Source organism: Homarus americanus, unplaced genomic scaffold (genome assembly GCF_018991925.1).
Source record: "Homarus americanus isolate GMGI-L3 unplaced genomic scaffold, GMGI_Hamer_2.0 scaffold30108, whole genome shotgun sequence".
Taxonomy (NCBI): Eukaryota; Metazoa; Arthropoda; class Malacostraca; order Decapoda; family Nephropidae; genus Homarus; species Homarus americanus.
Window position 1 is genome coordinate 12,497,446 of NW_024748109.1, and position 19,478 is coordinate 12,516,923.

Sequence of the window (19,478 nt, forward strand, 5' to 3'; positions counted from 1 at the left end):
GGCCACCTCCACCCACAACAGCGGTCCCACTCAGTGATGCCAACGCGGCCGGATCGCCTCCACCACCTGAAGTCAACAGGCACAGTGACTCTCCTTCATTAGCCAATGCAGGTCAGGTTAAAGCCTCCTAAGTAAGTGTACCAGCGAAAAATGGCAATGATAGTGTCAGTGGAGCTTCTGAAGGAGCTGGTGCCTCCTCTCATAATGATGACAACTTGAGGGTGAGTAGCCAGAGCGAGACCGATAGTGATGGGGAGAATGAGCCCCAGACTGCCAGCGTGGTCTCTTTACTGCAATAACCCCAGGTCTGAAAATTGTCCGTAACCCCGTACTTCTTCCAATATTTACGGAGGAGGAACTCGCGGGACTAATGAAGGAACCTGTGGATAAAAATCCTACTGGAATAAGGGCCGTGAGGTGCATTATCAAGAACTCCAGGGGTGATGAATTTGAAATGGTTAACTTATTGGTCAGGTTGATGTATTAAGCCAACTCGCGACTCTCTATACTCAGTTCAAGGTGGAACGAGTAACACGAACGCTTCGGTTCATTTCATGGAACATCTGGAGTGTTAACTGTGGAATTAATAACCTACAATGGTTTGTTAAAGTTTTTAACATTGATGTAATTGGTTTACAAAAACCTTACACGTCCAGCACCCAGAAGAAAGCTGCACCCAAGATAGCTGGGTTTACAGCATACAATATTGGAGCAGGAAGTGGCCTGCTCACTTATGTAAAAGAATGGTCTGGTCTGTAAATGGATCAAAACTCACAATGATGAAAGTATTCACTATCAACAATTTACAGTAAAGACAGCAAACAGTCAATTTTCACTGTATAACATCTATGTTCGGTGTAATGAGCTGCGAGCGGACGTGTTACCAAAGCCACCAGGTAACAATGCTATGCTGGGTATGGGTGACTTTAACTCTCGTCACACTGTCCTCGGTGATGTCCAGTGTAACTCTAATGGGAGGGTGTTTGTGAATTACATCAATAATCATAATATCACTGTATACGACACAGACAAAGTGACACATCTGATGGGGGGCAGACTTGATTATGTGATTGGGTATAACCTAGTAGACAGTAATGTCAAGGCTAAGGTCATCTCAGACCACCTAGTCAGTGATCATTACGCAATATTTACTGAATACATTGTTGCTGATGTAAAGTGTGAACCCCATCCTCAGCTCGGAATTAACATCCCAGATAATCTTAAACTGCACTTCAAGGCCTACATCCACAGATGGTATGCTGGATATACACCTGGGTCAGTGGATGAATTTTGCTGTGATCTTGTAAATGTCATTACCACATATTATACCACCTGGGTTAAGTCAAGGAGGAAGGGGGGGCAGCACTAAACCACCTCTGTGGAAACATGACCCCATCCTCACCAAAGAAGGAGAGAACAGCTTGCTAACACTTATAAGCAAAATAAAACTAGTGATATCCTCCTGGCATTCCTCAAAGCTAACAGAGAATTTCGTGAACTCAAAGGTCAGGTGAGAAACAACTATTGGGAACAATTATTACAGGGAATTAATAGAACATCCACTCTAGCAGAAATGTGGAACAAAATTAGAGCCATTACCAAGTCACCCACCCCAGTCCAACTTCATCACAACCCTGCAGAATATGCTGACATGCTATTAGACCAAAGGTCTAGTGTGTCACAAATCACTTCCCTGCCTCCTGACATACAGCAATATCTTAAAATCACACACATTAATAGGGGTTTCAATATTGAAATAGCCTGTTCCTCACCAGACCTTACCGACCAGTTTCCTATAAGCACCACAAACTAACAACAGCACTAATAAAATGTGAATCACCCTCCCCTGGTGAGGATGGCATAACCTATAACACCGTGAGATTGTTAAATGAGATCCATAACCATCCACTGCTTGACCTGTATCAAATGAACCTCACACAGGGTATTCTGCCTAAGACATGGACTCATGGAAACATAGTTCCAATCCCTAAAGCTAACTCTCCAAACTTCAGGCCAATTTCACTCACATCCTGTATGTGTAAAATCCTTGAAAGAGTTGTTCTCAACCGTCTCATGTTTGAAGTCAAAGACAAACTGGCCCCTAATCTGTATGGGTTCATGCCCGCGGGCGTAGCACACAGACATGCTTTGCAGAATATCTTGTTCACTCAAAAGATAAGACACAAACAGCATTTATAGACCTTAAATCAGCCTTTGATATAGCTAATAGACATTATACTTGAACAACTAGCTAATTTTGGCATCCAAGGTAACCTCCTGACATGGATAAATGGTTATCTGTCCAACAGGTATGCCAGTGTTCTGTTTAGGGGAGTCAAAAGTGCCAGAATGAGATCATTTGAGCTTGGCACGCCTCAGGGAGGAGTGTCAAGTCCTATGCTCTTTAATATACTGATGCAGAAGCTTATTGCTGACATTCCAGTTCAGCCAAACGAGGCTGTAATATGCTATGCTATGCTGATGATATCTGCATTATGACACAGACCAGGCTCAGGCTCCAAGCCTTGCTTCATGTATTTGCTCGGAGGACTGTTGGATATGGTCTCATAATATCTGTTGACAAGACAAAGGTCCTCAATCCTCGTCTTGCTCACCCTCTACCCTTTCACAACAGCATCTGAAAACAGTGCCTTGTTCGTTCATGTTAGGAATAATAATCACCCCATTGCTTGGGAAAAAAGCTTAGAAGTATTTAAATCATCTTGTGTCACAGAAAGACTTCTGGTTGAAGCTCGTTTGATTAAGGAATTAAAATCAATAAACCTTAGTGATGGTCAGTTCAAAACTGATATGTTACAAAAATTTATTTGTCAGTGGCCCAAGGTTAAAAATGCTTTGAAAACCTTTGACCTAACCTGACTAGTCACGTCACCTCCCTTCTCTTAAGCTCCTCTATGTGTGTGTGTTGGTGTGTGGATTAGTGGATGACATCATTATGACCTGACCTCATGTTTTTAAGGTCACCCTGTATATTTAAGCCTCTCTCTGTCCATATAATCCAGTTGCCTCTGAAGATGTCTTGAATAAAGACGAAAGCTAAGGTGCTCCGTTGTTTCCATTTTCCCGTGTGATTTTATCAAGATTTATCTTATCCACGTTTTCATTGTGGATTTACATGAAATATATATATATATATATATATATATATATATATATATATATATATATATATATATATATATATATATATATATATATATATATATATATATATATATATATATATACAGCCGACCCTCGTTAATTCGGACTAATAGGGGGGGGGAGGGTGTCTGTTTTAGCCGATTGTCCGAATTAACCGATTTAGGGGTTAATATTGCATTATATTTCAAAGTCATTGTTTTCGTCACGATTTCATCCCACTTTCCACTGTAATACGTACGTCATTTCAGCAAAAATATTACATTTCCGTGAATGTATTATATCAAGCACAGTATGAATAGAATATCATTGTAATATAACAGTATTTTAACCGAAAACTATTAAAAAAACGAATAACATCTCAAGAACATCGGAAGCTTAGGTAAAGTGTTTTGTTTTCGTCATGTATTTTATCCTATTATACATTGAAATACATCACGTTTCAGCAAAACTACTGTTTATTTCCGAGAATATATTCATGCAGGCGCAGTTTATGTAAAATATACGTGTGATGTAACAGTTTTTTAACTGAAAACGATTCGAAAAAGACGCACCCTCTAGCCCTGTTCAAGGGGAGGACTGGGAGAAGCTGTTTGGTGCTGCAGACGATGACAAGGAAAATGATTTTGGATGGATTTTAATGAAACTATTCAGAAATATGGTATCGTAGCATTTATTCAAGTCAATTAGGATAGAATATTATTGTAATACAACAGTTTTTTAACTGAAAACCAATCGAAAAGCGATTACGGTAACATCTTTTGAACGAAAGAAAGCGAAAGTCATTGTTTTCGTCACAATTTTATCCCACTTTCCACTGGAATACGTACGTCATTTCAGCAAAAATATTACATTTCCGTGAATGCATTATATCAAGCACAGTATGAATAGAATACCATTGTTATATAACAGTATTTTAACCAAAAACGATTAAAAAAACGAGTAACTTCTCTTGAACATCGGAAGGTTAGGTAAAATCTTTTGTTTTCATCATGTATTTTATCCTAATTTACATTAAAATACATCACGTTTCAGTAAAACTACTATTTATTTCCGAGAATATATTCATTCAGGCACAGTTAAGGTAAAATATACATGTGATGTAACAGTTTTTTAACTGAAAACGATTCGAAAAACACGTGTGCCGTCTAGCTGATACTCAACAGTTGGTGGTGCGTCATGCGTTGTTGTAAACAATAGGAGGTTGAAGTAGATTACCGGGTATTATATTAAGTGTGAAATATCAAAAAGGTTTTTATTACCGGTATTTTTTGTAGATCAATGAGAACTGTTATACTGTATATGATATGATAAGTTAGCCTGTGCTAAGAACTTCAACATAGACTACTTAAAACACGTTGTAAGGTAATTTAGCCTATTGTAAGTTGGTGAGCTTCATTTACTGAAGGAACTGCACAACTTTTCATTACTAATTGGTACATATTTTACATTTCCATTGTTTACTGGCAGTAAATGGTAAATATTTTTCATGTCTGAAGCTAAAAGTTGCATCCCCCCCCACACTAGTGGTGGAGATGTTACATTTAACCAAAAAGACGCTGGTGTTTTATCCTAGCAGTGGGTGGACCAGCATTTTAGCTTAAGGTCTGCGTAGGTGATATTCCTACAAAACTAAAAAAAAAAAAAAAAAAGTTCATTCAGATTTTGTCGAATTATCAGAAATCGGATTAAGGGTCAGGAATTAACGAGGTCGACTATTATTGTATATATATATATATATATATATATATATATATATATATATATATATATATATATATATATATATATATATATACTCTCTTCTCTCTTACACACACACACACACACACACACAATTACCCACGCCTATAGCGGTTTCACTTAAGCCTTTTACCGTATCTGCGGTGCCTGGCAAACTGAACTCACTTAAGGTTTCCATATCGCAGTGAGTGTCGGCTCGAGGCGCTATTTTAGATTTGCCCCACCCCATACCCTGCACCTGACTGCCTGTTTTAGCTCATAAAATTCATACAAATTGCAGCCAGAATATAATTTACATTGCTGGAATTCTTACAATTTGGTGATCATTTTGAATATAAACATCATATATTTTGCATTAGACATACAAATTTTAGATAAAATGTTTACTCTGAGTAAATATGTTATCTTTTGTGCAAAATATATGACATTTATATTCAAAATATTCCTGGTCTTACAAGGAATCCAGCAATGTCAATTGTATTATCCTAACTTTAGTTTGAGGTATTATTTATTAAAATTTAGTGGTTTTCCCCAAAAATTTCTCAGAGGGAAGAGCCAGCAGTGTAGTGTGAGAAGAGGGGGAGGGAGTTGAGTCCATTATTTGAATGGACATTAACTTGGCAACTGTATTTCTCTATTTCTCTTAAGTATTAATTGTGTGCATGTACCATCATAAAATTAAGATGTTATTTTTACTACAACATAGTTATGTGTCGTCAAAAAGTGGAGTTTGGGGGTCGGGCCGGTTTCTATTGGAATTAATCCCATATGTTCTGTTGTTCACTTAACGCGGTTTTCACTTAACACGGTACCCTCTGGGTTTTATTGACCGCGTTAAGTGGGGTACAACTGTATATATATATATGCTAATAACCACAAGGAAAGAAGAAAACACGAAGTTCCCAAGCACTTTCGTGTAATTTAAAACCATTGTTACGAGTTCGCTCCTGGCTGGATAGTTTGAGTACCTTTGTAATGTCCCTCGAGGGAGTGCAAATTAAGATGCTTTAACCTGTCTCTATACTCAAGGTTCCTAATGCCCGGGATTAGTCTTGTCATTCTCCTCTGAATTCTTTCCAAGGATTCTATATCCATTCTGTAATACGGTGACCAGAACTGAACTGCGTAATCCAGGTGTGGTCTCACAAGCGCAAGATACAGTTTTAGGATGACCTCGCTAGTCTTGTAAATAACACTCCTTTGTATGAACCCAAGTACTTTATTAGCCTTGTTACGAGCAAAAACACATTGTTTACTTGGCTTAAGGTTCCTACTTATCATTACTCCTAAATCTCTCTCGCAGTCGGATTTCTCTATGGCATCGTTGTTCATCTGGTATCTGGTTTCCCTGTTTACATCTCCTATACTGAGTACTTTACATTTGTCCACGTTGAATTTCATCTGCCATTTTTCAGACCATTCGAAAAATTTGTTTAGATCTTCCTGTAATTTTGCAGAGTCCTCGTCAGATTTAATTACACGTCCTATTTTAGTGTCATCAGCAAATTTACTTATGTTGCTGTCTATGCCGATATCTATGTCGTTTATGTATATTATAAATAATAATGGTCCAAGTACTGAGCCCTGGGGAACTCCACTAGTGACGTTGCTCCAATGGGACTTAGTGCCGTTAATGCTCACTCGCTGTTTCCTGTCCTATAACCATGCCCTAATCCATTTAAGGATATTACCTTTGATGCCATGTGCTTCTACCTTTCTAATTAGTCTTTCGTGGGGGACTCTGTCGAAGGCTTTGCTAAAGTCGAGATATACCACATCATAATTGTGCCCTTCGTCCACCAATTCGAAAACTGATGAAAAGAATGTTAATAGATTAGTTAGACATGAACGCCCGCTTGTGAAGCTATGTTGGGAATCATTGATCAACTTGTGCTTCTCCAGGTGGTTTCGAATAGAGTTTGAAATGATTGATTCAAGTAATTTGCCTACTATTGATGTTAGGCTGATTGGGCGGTAGTTAGAGGATAGTGATCTATCCCCCTTCTTGAAAATCGGTATTACATTCGCTATCCTCCAGGATTCTGGTACTACACCTGTATTTAAGGACATGTTAAACAACTTTGCTAAGGGCATACTAAGCTCTTCCTTACATTCCTTTAATACTCTGGCAAATATCTCATCGGGACCAGGTGACTTATTAGGCTTTAGTTTGTCTATTTGCTTACTAACATCGCTACTAGTCACTACTATCTCGCTTAATTTGTTTTCTTCACTATCTCTGAATAGAGTCGGTGCCTCGGGTATCATGTTTACATTTTCGGTGGTGAAAACTGTTGAAAAATATTTATTCAAATTATTGCTCATTTCTCCGTGGTAGTCAGTGAGCTCGCCGATATCTGACCGTATTGGTCCAATCTTTTCTCGTGTTTTAGTTTGATACATTTGGTAGAATCCTTTGGGGTTTGTCTTCGCCTCCCTTGGTATCCTTACCTCATTATTCCTCTTGGCTTTCCTTATCTCAGTTTTAACCCTACTCGCCAATACCTTATAATAATCCTGGAGGTGAATTTCGCCATGATTTATCCTTCTACCTATAGCCTTCCTTTGGCCAATGATGTTCTTTAAATAATTATTTATCCATTTAGGGTCATTGTTGTCCGATCTGAGTTTTTTGTATGGTATGTTCTGCCTTTGTGCATTAAGTAACTCATTATTTAAATTGTTGTGGAACTCGGCTATCTCAGATCTCGTTATCAGGTCGGTGTCATCTGTCAGGTTCATGCCCAGCTGCCTTTTTAAACTGTCAAAGTTTGCCCTTCTGAAATCTGGTAATTTAGTGGAATTTTCCTTACGTCTGCCCTGAAAATCTAACTGGAATCTAATTTCTTTGTGATTGCTGTTTGCAAGTTCGTTCCCTACCTCGACATTGCTAATGAGGTTTTCTCTGTTCGACAGAACTAAATCGAGTATATTACTACCCGTGTGGGTTCGGTTATATGTTGACTTAGGAAACAGTCCTGGATCGTTTCGAGGAAATCGTCTGATTCTGAGTTACCCGTAAGGTCAGTCCAATCTATTTGGCCAAGGTTAAAGTCGCCTACTATACAGACTTTGTTGTGTATGGAAGCCCTGTGCATTTCATCCCAGATAAGTCTCTCATTGACTCTATCAAGATTGGGAGGTCTATATATTACTCCTGTGATTAATTTTTCCCTACCGTCTATTAATTCTATCCAAATTGTTTCTGTATTCCGTTCAGTTTTTATTTCCCTATTTATTTCACACTTCAGATTATCCCTGACATAGATTGCTACTCCTCCTCCTTTCCTGGTCTGCCTATCGGTATGGAACAATTTGTAACCAGCAATTTGGTATTCGACCGGTAACTCACGTGAGTCTAGGTTGATCCATGTTTCAGTGAATGCTATTATGTCGATTTTTTCGGTACATACTAAGGCCTTGTTTTGTACTTCTCCTTAGTCTGTACTCACCCCTGAAGATGTGAATTACACGAAAGTGCTTGGGAACTTTGTGTTTTCTTCTTTCCTTGTGGTTATCAGCATATACCTGGATCACGCGCACCCACAGTGATTTACTTGCATATATATATATATATATATATATATATATATATATATATATATATATATATATATATATATATATATATATATATATATATATATATATATATATATATATATATCGTTAATGAATATGATGTATTTCTTTGTGTATGAGCCTCTGTCCTGCGTGGCAGTGAGAAGTGATACCACCCTCAGTGTCAAGACCTGACTGAATCACTCAGAATAGGCAAACTGTACTCCAAGCTTTGTCAATAAGTTTGTTAAACTAAAAAAAAAATCTCTACTCCATCTTCCACCTCCTATCTATACCCTCTATAATTGTTGAAGTAAATAAGAACAAGAATAAGAGACAAGGTATGAGAAATCATGTAAATAAATAAAAAGAAAAATAGAGAGGAAGAAAAACAGTAATTAAAGAATAAATCGATAATATAGATAAGGCAGAAACATTATGTCTGTGGGATAAAAAGTGAATTTCTCCTCATGTTACTGCCCTGACCTGATGCAATATCACATCACCCATTGTATATAAACCCTTCTCCTATTTGCAGTGAACCTGGGGTGAGAGATTAGTGGTCTTATATTACTGACCTGATGCATTATCAGGTCACCCATTGTCAGGGTGGGGAATCAGTGGGTCTCATGACCTGAATATGTCTTGAATAAAGACGAAAGTACTTGAAATATACAGTACACTGTACTGTACATATATTAATTTGGATTTCAGCTTAATTCGTATGTTTTTCTTTTCAAAAATTAATTAAACAATTTGAATTCAGAAAGAATCAGAAATAACCATGAGGTTCCAAAAAGTCGATTTTATTATAGGGATATATTATGAAATAGATTAAGATGAATGAATTATTGTATAGGAATAAAATATGAATTATATTACGATACAAAACTACGTTTGGGTGCATAATCGGTGAGGGGTGACTGAGGAAGGGGAGGGAAGGAGAGAGAACAACTCGCCACCTCCCATTCGGCGGCCTGCGATCCCTTAGTAATGACAGGATGCAATTTCACAATAATTCCCATATTATTTAGGTTAATTTGGTGCCTGGTTAATAAAATATCATTAAAAAATAATTACTTTTCCCCAAAAAACAAACAATCAATCCTAGATGTGTTATTGCAGTCTCTTGTTTAGTACAGTACAGAGCGGTATCAGCTGATCGCTCCTGCTCTCCCTAACAATGTTGCCAGAATTCAACATCTCTCAAGCACCAATTTTTTAAGTAATTCGAGTAACCTAGAGCCCGTTTTTGTCGAATTAACCTAAATAAACAAAACAAAACTAAATTAATGCTATACCGCTACCCACTCTACCCATGACTTTCCACGTGAGCTAAATCTATGGTCACATTTCAACCAATTGCATAAGCGATAACTGCACATGTAAAACCAGCGTAAAATGCGACCATACTGTACTGTATTGTGACAATTTATCATGACTAAAAATATTAAGCATTTTCAAAGGAAGATTTTATTTATTCGTTTTATACCCAAAAAATTCCTATACCAAAATGGTTGCATACCAACTGTTTTGGTATAGAAAGGTAATAGTGTATGTCAGAGTCACTTGTTGATGAGTCTACTCTAGAAAATGAACAGGCAAACCCCAAATGTAAAAAAAATAGAAAATACATTGAATTCCTATTGATTTAACCCACAAACAACATATCTATGGGTCATTGGATTTCAGATCCTTGTGGTTTGATTGGTCTATTCCATTTTCATTTAGGAGTGTTATAGAAAGGGCCTGTATGAATAGGCCAGCCAATATCCTGTGTACAAACTTCCATCCTTGTGAGCTGCTCTTCCTCAACAAACTAAACAATCTTCACAGTTGTTCCACCTAAAGCTCCGCCCCCTGTCAGTTTTTGGCCCTACATATAAAGAGAACCAGCTGATTTTCCCGACAGTCTTTACCAGAATTTCGCAGTACTCTGAGGCCAGACATGTGGAACCCTAACATGAGTAGCTTGTGAACTTGTGCTGTGGAGCTGAACAGCCAACTAAGTAACAGAGATCTTTACAGAAACTGAAGTATTGTACAGTGTGAATCATTATTTCTAATCTGGTATCAACTTAATTATGTCAGACCGTACTCTAATGTGGTGTTGTGTTTAATGTTAAAATTTGGCTCCAATTCTATGTCGGATGTTATACCTATGGCCTTGTCTCCCTTATTGTTATATATATTTACCGAGAAAAAATGTCCAGTTCATTTTATTTTAATTTGTTATTTTTTTTAATTTTTACAGGGATTAGCACACCCGGGCATAGGTTACTCATCCACATTAGTAGAGCGGATAATGGAAAAATTGTGCAAATGGTGATACAAGCATGAAATTTGGCATGATCATACCCTAGGGGCTACTTGTCAAATCTACCTGATATGCCATTTGGAAATCCAAGATGGCGGCCATTTTTCAAGATGGCTGCCAAATTGACCTTCGAAAGATGATTTTTTTTTATAGAAATTGATGTAGTTGGTCAATCTAAATGCTCTTAGTGTCGATATGTATGTTTTCAAGCATGCTCAGATTATTTTTTTCTATTTCTGATACTCTCAGATATATATTTGTCTTATTCATGACTGGTTTTATGTTTTATCCAACTAGGTGAGGGTAGCATGCAGAGGGTCTCTGAAAAAAAAAAAAAAAAACACCACTTAACCACCGGTTATGGAGTGCGTACGCCCGCCCTCCTAACCGCAACCCCCACCTGAACCGTCAATCCAACGACCCGAACCATGACAGGCTCCGTACAGAGAAAGCGGACCAGCTGCGGGCCTTCCACGAAGCCCTGAAAAGCAAGAACAACATCGTCCACACCACTGCCACCGCCCCCAACAACTCCACTACCACTGTTACCGCCAGTGAGGACGACAACTGGACGAAGGTTGAAAACAAAAAACGCAGACGTGCTTTTTCGGGAAACGATGCTAAACAGATTTCTTTCTGAAGTATTTCTAAATACTGGTCAGCTGTGAATCTTCCTTCTATGTCAGTCAGCTCTCCAACGCCGTGCAAATATATCCATCCCCAAACATTGCAAGTCACATGCCCACTCCTTGCTTCCTCATAAATATGCTGTCTAGCATATCGGGTGTTGTTCCTCCTCCAACAATGCAACCTTCCGTGAGAGGTAGATGAGAAAGTTTTTTCGTCAGTGATTATTACTCTTCCCAAAAAATTGAAGCCTTCTTCAGCATACCGTCGAGCAAACTGCAACCTGCCCTCGCGATGTCGCTCATTTAACTTCTCCTTGGTGGCGGGAGTTCTATGGTGAATGCCTCCTTCGTGAAGTCTTCGCCTGATTGTTAAAGGGGAAATATTTAATTGTAGATCCTCTCTTATTGAAAATGAAGTCTTGAAAGGGTTGGCCTCAGCGAAATTCCGGATGGCTACAACTTGTGCAAGTGTTGTTCTGCGCGGCATTCCCATCCTGTGGTGGTCCTTGAAACTTCCCTCCTCTTCCCATCACTTAATCCAATAATATACAGTTGACAGAGAAAAACCCAATTCTCGTGCAATTTCAGTGGGTGAAAACCCAGCCTCTTTCATGCCGATTATTCTTCCACGTTCAGTGATTTTCTGCGTGTAGTATTCCATGTTGGCAGGGTCCTTCTACAATTGAGGGAGTGGAAGGGTAGTCAGCACTGACAACACCTCTGTCTCCCCCACCTTCCCGCCAATAACGTCAGCGATGTATTTATATTTATTATGCATTTATAAAAAATAAACGAATAAATAAATAAATAAGATACAAATTTATAATACATCATACACATTTTTAGAAAAAATTGAATATTTTTTTTAAAGACACCAGACTAAACGTGACATAATCGACACAAGTCAGAAACAAGGATTTAGGGGGTGGGGAGGGCAAAGAGTCACTCAACGAAAGAAATGCCATTTGGTGCTTACAATATTCATAGTCTTGGAATGACAATGATATTGCTAGATAATGGCTTGTAAAAGTATTAGCCATATGCTACAGTACTAATTCACACCATCAGACGGATGGTTTGTAAGATTAATTACCATCACCTTCAATTGAACAACGTCATTATTAAATACAGACACAGACTGACACACACACACACACACACACACACACACACACTCCACATGCACACACACAGGGAAGTAAAACAGCAGTTTGTGTTGCAAGAAATCAGCATCTTTAGAAAGAAGTTTTGTTTAGCATCGGTTGCATACAACTGGATTAATTACCCGAAAGGGATTAAACGTTTGAAGACAATATTAGTATAAATTAATGATAAACAGGCAACCTCATAAACAGCCTGCACACAGCTGTGCCAGATGATGCCATGATGTTCTTTAACATACTTACCGATTTTTACTTATGTTTATTTATCTAAATATAAATTCATATAGGTTGGCTCATTGCTCTATCCATATTAAAATCAAATTAACAGTATATACTAGCAGAAAGGCATAATATAATGCCAAACAACAAAGTCCAACCATTAATTAAACAACGGGGAACTAAGTAACCAATCACCGATCACTTTTACATTCATTCATAATTTTTACTACGTAGTATAGTAAACAAACAGCCTTGAGTTGCCAGCTGTCTCCAGCAGTGTTCGAAGAATCTTGAACGTGACTGTACATGTATCGTTTCTCACTATGGGTCTTTTTTTCCTTTTTTTTGTATTTACTTATTATTATTATTATTATGATTATGATTATTATTATTATTATTATTATTATTATATTTTTGCCCCCAGGCCCTGAAGTGGATTCTGTAAAAAAAATATATGCAGTAATATCTCTGTTAACTGGAATTCCTCAAACCCGGAACTCTTCGATAGCCGGAACTGAAATGTTCTCACAAACGAGGGACACATTTTCCGGAAAATTCCGAGAAGATTTTCCTGATACCTGGAGAATTCCCCAAAATTCCAGGATTGGGGTTTTTTTTTTCCAGGTTTGAGAGTTGAAAATCAGGCGCATTTTCTGGAAATTCCGAGAAAATTTTTCCGTTTCCCGGAAAATTCAGGGGATGAGAGATATTTTTCCGGTTTTGAGAGAGTTGTCTCGTTACCCAGAAAGCTCTCATTCCTGGAAGTGTTATCCAGTCTCCGGTTTCCTTCTGTACTAACACTGGATAGACCAACTGCCCAAATGGCTGATACATGTAAGTGGTGAAATTAAAAAAAAAGGAAAACAATACTGTATTGCAGAAATAACATGGATAAATAAAAAAAACATAAGATAGACAAGAAACAGACAAGATACACGTAAAAAGCAAGTAAAGTGAGACAAAATTAACAAAGACAAGTAAACACAGAGTGTAACGGAAAACAATCAAAGTAAGCAAGAGGAAAGGCACATACCTGCTAACACTCCAAAGCAAATGTAGAGCCAAATAAGGCTTTTGTAAAATGAGCAGAGAAAGACTGCCAGGGAGACGATGATCACACCTATCATGGTGAGGCAACGGTGACTGTAAAAACGGCTCAACCCCGTGGACAATGGAGCTGCAAAAGACAAACATCTATTAATTATAGATGGGAGGATTCAGCTGATACTGAGGGATACATATGAACACAATGAGAAACATACAACGTATAGTACAGTATTTTCTCCAAGAAGGGTAAAGGTACCACAAATTAAGTTAGCAATTGTTCTTAGTAAGGGGTGTTGGTGTACAAGCATTAATGCATTAATCCTGCTTGGGCCAGACACATGTGAGATGGGTGCTATCCAGTGTGACCTTTGTAAAAATAACAGATTTGCTGGTCTATGGTTTCTTCCTGGAAATGAAAAGAGAAAAATACAAAACATACATTGTACACAGAATTCCAGATTAAATTAATATTTGCACTGGAGTCAACTCATTCATAACCTCAGTGTGTACACCAACAAGACCATTTTGGTCACCACCCAGTATCTCTTTCACCCAGCTCGGACACTATATGCAACAACTCATCTCTGAACTTGTCCTTCTCTTCCTTACTTAGCTCAACCTGTGGACCATATGCAGATATAACAATGACCAGAGTTTTGCCTACTAGCAGCTTCAAAACCATTTTTTCCACCCACTTTTCAGCAATCAAGATCCCTCTATTACCTGTCTCAGGTTCACCACCCTTTAAGTATTCTTTGTACCTGTCATTCTTACTCTTGATCAATCTTGCTCATTCACTTTCCCATCTTTTTTTTTAGTGTTACTGTGATGCCAGCAGGACCTGCAGCAGCAGCAGCAGCAGTAGCCACCACAGACCCCAGGAACACCCCGGCAATGACTCCAAGACCCCTATTGGATCTGTCACTTCCCCAGTGGGTCACAGCTGCTGAAAGGGAACAAGTATTCAGCCTGCACCAGCGGGTGAGCGAAGCCACAATCGCGCCAATCCGACACGGGTCGAAACAGGATGGCAGGAGGGGGTGTGGAGTCTACCGCGGTCACCATTGTGCATGCGCGGCCTGTATAAAAGGCTGTGCTCGAACTCCAGGAAGGCAGTCTACTCTTGACTCACTCTCCCAATGGTGACCAGACACCTCCATCAGGGACCACTGTCCTGCTAACCCCTCCATCGGTGAGGACAGACTCCCCTTCACCTACACCTACAGCAAGTATCCAGACCCATCATTCTAGATGCTCCCTACCTTCTGCCAGTAACCCAAGCCCTCCATCAGGCACTACTGTCCCACTAACCCCTTCATTGGTGGGGACAGATTCTATATCCCTTCAGATGCAGGCATCCAAATCCATCCATTTGGATCCGCCCTCGCCGCAGGACTGCCTACAGTTCCACCATCACTGATCGTTGGCACGGCTCATCCCTCACCAGCATCCCAGTCAGCCACCCATTGGGCAACCAGCTGGTGTGAGGGGCACACCTGGGAAGGCCCAGGCCTCAGAAAACAAAGACACGCTGATGATGCTCTACCCAGTAGAGGTCCACTTACCACCCCTGCTATCCCTTATCAACATGTTAACCAAGAAGCAGCAGCAGAAGAGAAATCAGCCTAACTATTGGCTGTAAGTTAGAGTGAGAGGTCAGAGAGAGCAAGCAACGTCATGAGTATTACCGAACATACACACACACACACACACACATATATATATATATATATATATATATATATATATATATATATATATATATATATATATATATATATATATATATATATATATATATATATATATATATATATATATATATATATATATATATATATATATATATATATATATATATATATATATATATATATATATATATATATATATATATATATATATATATATATATATATATATATATATATATATATATATATATATATATATATATATATCATAGATCCACAATGAAAACGTGATAAGATAAATCTTGATAAAATCACACGGAAAGGGAAACAATGGAGCACCTTTATCTTTCGCCTTTATTCAAGACATCTTCAGAGGTAACTGTAATGGACAGAGAGAGGCTCAAATATACAGGGTGACCTTAAAAACATGAGGTCAGGTCATAATGATGTCATCCACTAATCCTCACACCAACACACACGAGGAGCTTAAGAGAAGGAGGATTGCGACTAGTCAGGTCAGGCTCAAAAAGGACCACTGACAAATAAATTTATGTAACATATTATCAGTTTTGAACTGACCATCACTAAGGTTTATTGATTTTAATTCCTTAATCAAACTAGCTTCAACCAGAAGTCTTTCTGTGACACAAGATGATTTAAATATTTAAGCTTTTTTGCCAGCCAATGGGATGATTATTATTCCTAATATGAACGAACAAGGCACTGCTTTCAGATGCTGTTCTGATATTGTACTTATGTGTGTTGGTGTGAGGATTAGTGGATGACATCATTATGACCTGACCTCATGTTTTTAAGGTCACCCTGTATATTTAAGCCTCTCTCTGTCCATGTAATCCAGTTGCCTCTGAAGATGCCTTGAATAAAGATGAAAGATAAGGTGCCCGCTGTTTCCTTCTCGTGATTTTATATATATATATATATATATATATATATATATATATATATATATATATATATATATATATATATATATATATATATATATATATATATATATATATATATATATATATATATATATATATATATATATATATATATATATATATATAACAAAGAAGTATATCTGTGTGTTTGTTTGTTTGTGTGTGTGTCCGATGAGAATCTTCGAAACTACTACGATCTGTAGTGATGATGGATGGTGTTATATGTAGTGATGATGATGGATGGTGTTATATGTAGTGACAATGGATGTTATTATATGTAGAAATGATGGGTGGTGTTATATGTAGTAGTGATGATGGATGGTGTTATATGTAGTAGTGATGATGGATGGTGTTATATGTAGTGATGAGGGATGGTGTTATATGTAGTGATGATGGGTGGTGTTATATGTAGTGCTGATGGATGGTGTTATATGTAATGATGATGGGTGGTGTTATACGTAGTGATGATATATATATATATATATATATATATATATATATATATATATATATATATATATATATATATATATATATATATATATATATATATATATATATATATATATATATATATATATATATATATATATATATATATATATAACAAAGAAGTCTGTCTATCTGTTTGTTCACCTTTCTGGGATCAAACCTTTCTGGGACTGAACAGTGAGACAATGTGGAGTCCTGAGGGTAGCGCCCCATCGCTTCCAGCTTAATGAGCTCGACCTCACTGCATTTTTTCAAGCTACAGGAAGATGAGTTTGCTGAAATACTCCTGTATGTTGACGCACTCCAAGTTCTACATATGGCAGGCTTCAATGAAAAAGTTCCAGAGAAGAGCTCAAGGATCCGCTGTTGAAGGATATCCAAGGATAAAGTCGGGCAACTTGGGACGGTCTACACGGTTCACCCCAACAACTTTAAATGCTATTGTTTGAGACTACTTTTTGCACCACATCCGTGGCCCAACATCATTTGCAGCACTAAGACAGTGAATGGACAAGTCTGCAGAACCTTTCAGGAAGCGCAACTCCTTGGCTATCATTGAAAGATGATGGTCAGTGGAATGACACATTAGGAGGCAGCAGCTACCAATCGCCAATGAAAATGAGGAACCTGTTTGCCATCATGATTGTTACATGTGGATTTCCAACCCAAGCCAGCTCTGGAAACCACCAAGAAAGTCTTTTCAGAGGATCTGCTTCATCACAAGAAGAGAACATCCAGGTCAAGAGATTGAGTTCATGGATGACATGTTCAACAGGCCTCTGATCATGCTGGAAGACAAAGTGATGGAGCTATGCGGAAAAACCTGACTGATTTTGGATTGCCTTCCCAAACCAAGAAGAACCAGTACTGTAGTTGCAAACAGGAGTTGCTCAGAGAGACAGACTACTCAGTTGAAGTTCTGGTGAATTTTTTTGAAGAAATGAGCTCACTTGTTGCCTCACTGCCAAATGCTTATGAACAGATCTGTGCTTATACAAGCGGAGCAGAGAGGTATGATCTTTCTCGATGCACCTGGCGGGACAGGAAAGACATTCCTGATCAACCTTCTGTTGGCCGTACGTCATCAGGGAAAATTGCTCTTGCTGTGGCATCCTCAGGCATTGCTGCAACACTACTAGAAGGAGGACTTACTGCACTCAACTTTTAAACTGCCTCAACCTCGCCACAATGAGAATCCAATGTGCAACATCAAAAACGGATCAGCAAAGGTAAAACTCTTAGAAAAATGCAGCCTCAGAGTCTGGGATGAATGCACTATGTCTCACAAGTTAGCGTTTGAAGCATTGGACAGGACCTGTAAGACATACCAGAAAATGACCAGCTCATGGGTGTTGCCATAATGGTCATTACTGGAGACTTCGCCAGACCCTACCTGTCATTCCTCAGCACTCCAGCTGATGAACTGAATGCATGCCTCAAGGCATCATACCTTTGGAGAAGTGTTCAGACACTCACCCTATCCACAAACATGAGGAACGTTGATATCACACCTGGACTTGGTTATTCTAATCACATTTCACCACCATCACCCGTAGCATGCTTCACACATATGCTCAGAATACACCCATACTAGGTGCTACAGCCTTTCCACCATTTTGAAGAGGACCCCTCGTCCACGTGTGCAATCAACCATGAGTGTTGATTACACACCTGGACTTAGTTATTTTATCACATACACCCAATACTGGGGAGATGAATGTCTCTATGTAAACCACTAAAACTCGGTCCCAGCGTGTGACCTTTCATTCACTCAGTCTGCACTCAGTGTACTCTCAGTACTTCATGGACAGGTAGAGAGTGACCGTCAGCCGCCCTAGTTAGGTCAGCTCAGAGTACAACCAGGTGAACCCTGCCCAGCTGAGGAGGGTTCAACTTTCCCGTTAGTAAGATTTTTCACTGACTGACTGAAGAGATGTGGTGTTGTATGAACCAAGGTTGGGGAGACTTGATGAACCAGATCGGCCATCGACCAAGTCGCGCTGCTGGTCCCAGTAGTTTGTCGTCAGAGACACCTGTTCGCTGGCCTTCGGTTGTCTCACCGTCGTTTCTATATCTTCCAATGGTTACGGAAGCGTAGTAACTAAGGGATGGACATGAAATTTTGAATTTACTTTTAAGAAAAGTGGTGAGCATGTCTCAATGAACCATTATCATTTTCACTGAAATAAGCGGCGAATGCATGGTTAGGGAGTTTGTGCCATATGAACAAGATGGTTGCCTTATCAGCTAATAGCAGTGGTGATAAAAGATTCCAGAAAGGAATTGTAGACATTAAAATCGGTGTTTTAAGGAGGTAACTCCCAGTAACTCTGATCCCACAACGCCACCTCACCACCTCCTGCATCACTCAACATTGTTTCTGGTAAGTATAATTTGAGTGTTTTGTTCATTTATTATCATGTTACATCATGAATGACCCATGTAAGTGGATTTTCAGGAACAGAATCCTTCCGTAACCAGGTATGTATGTACAGTGGGGGCAG

The 19,478-nt window shown here is 38.6% G+C and overlaps 1 protein-coding gene across 1 annotated transcript in view; it reads right to left on the reverse strand.

Moving 5' to 3' along the window:
* Positions 1-19,478, reverse strand: part of LOC121880135 — a 134,464-nt gene that overhangs the window by 38,835 nt on the left and 76,151 nt on the right. The window contains exon 4 of the mRNA XM_042387196.1: positions 13,828-13,971. Within this exon, the coding sequence (XP_042243130.1) occupies positions 13,828-13,971 (144 nt within the window). The remainder of the gene's footprint in view (positions 1-13,827; positions 13,972-19,478) is intronic.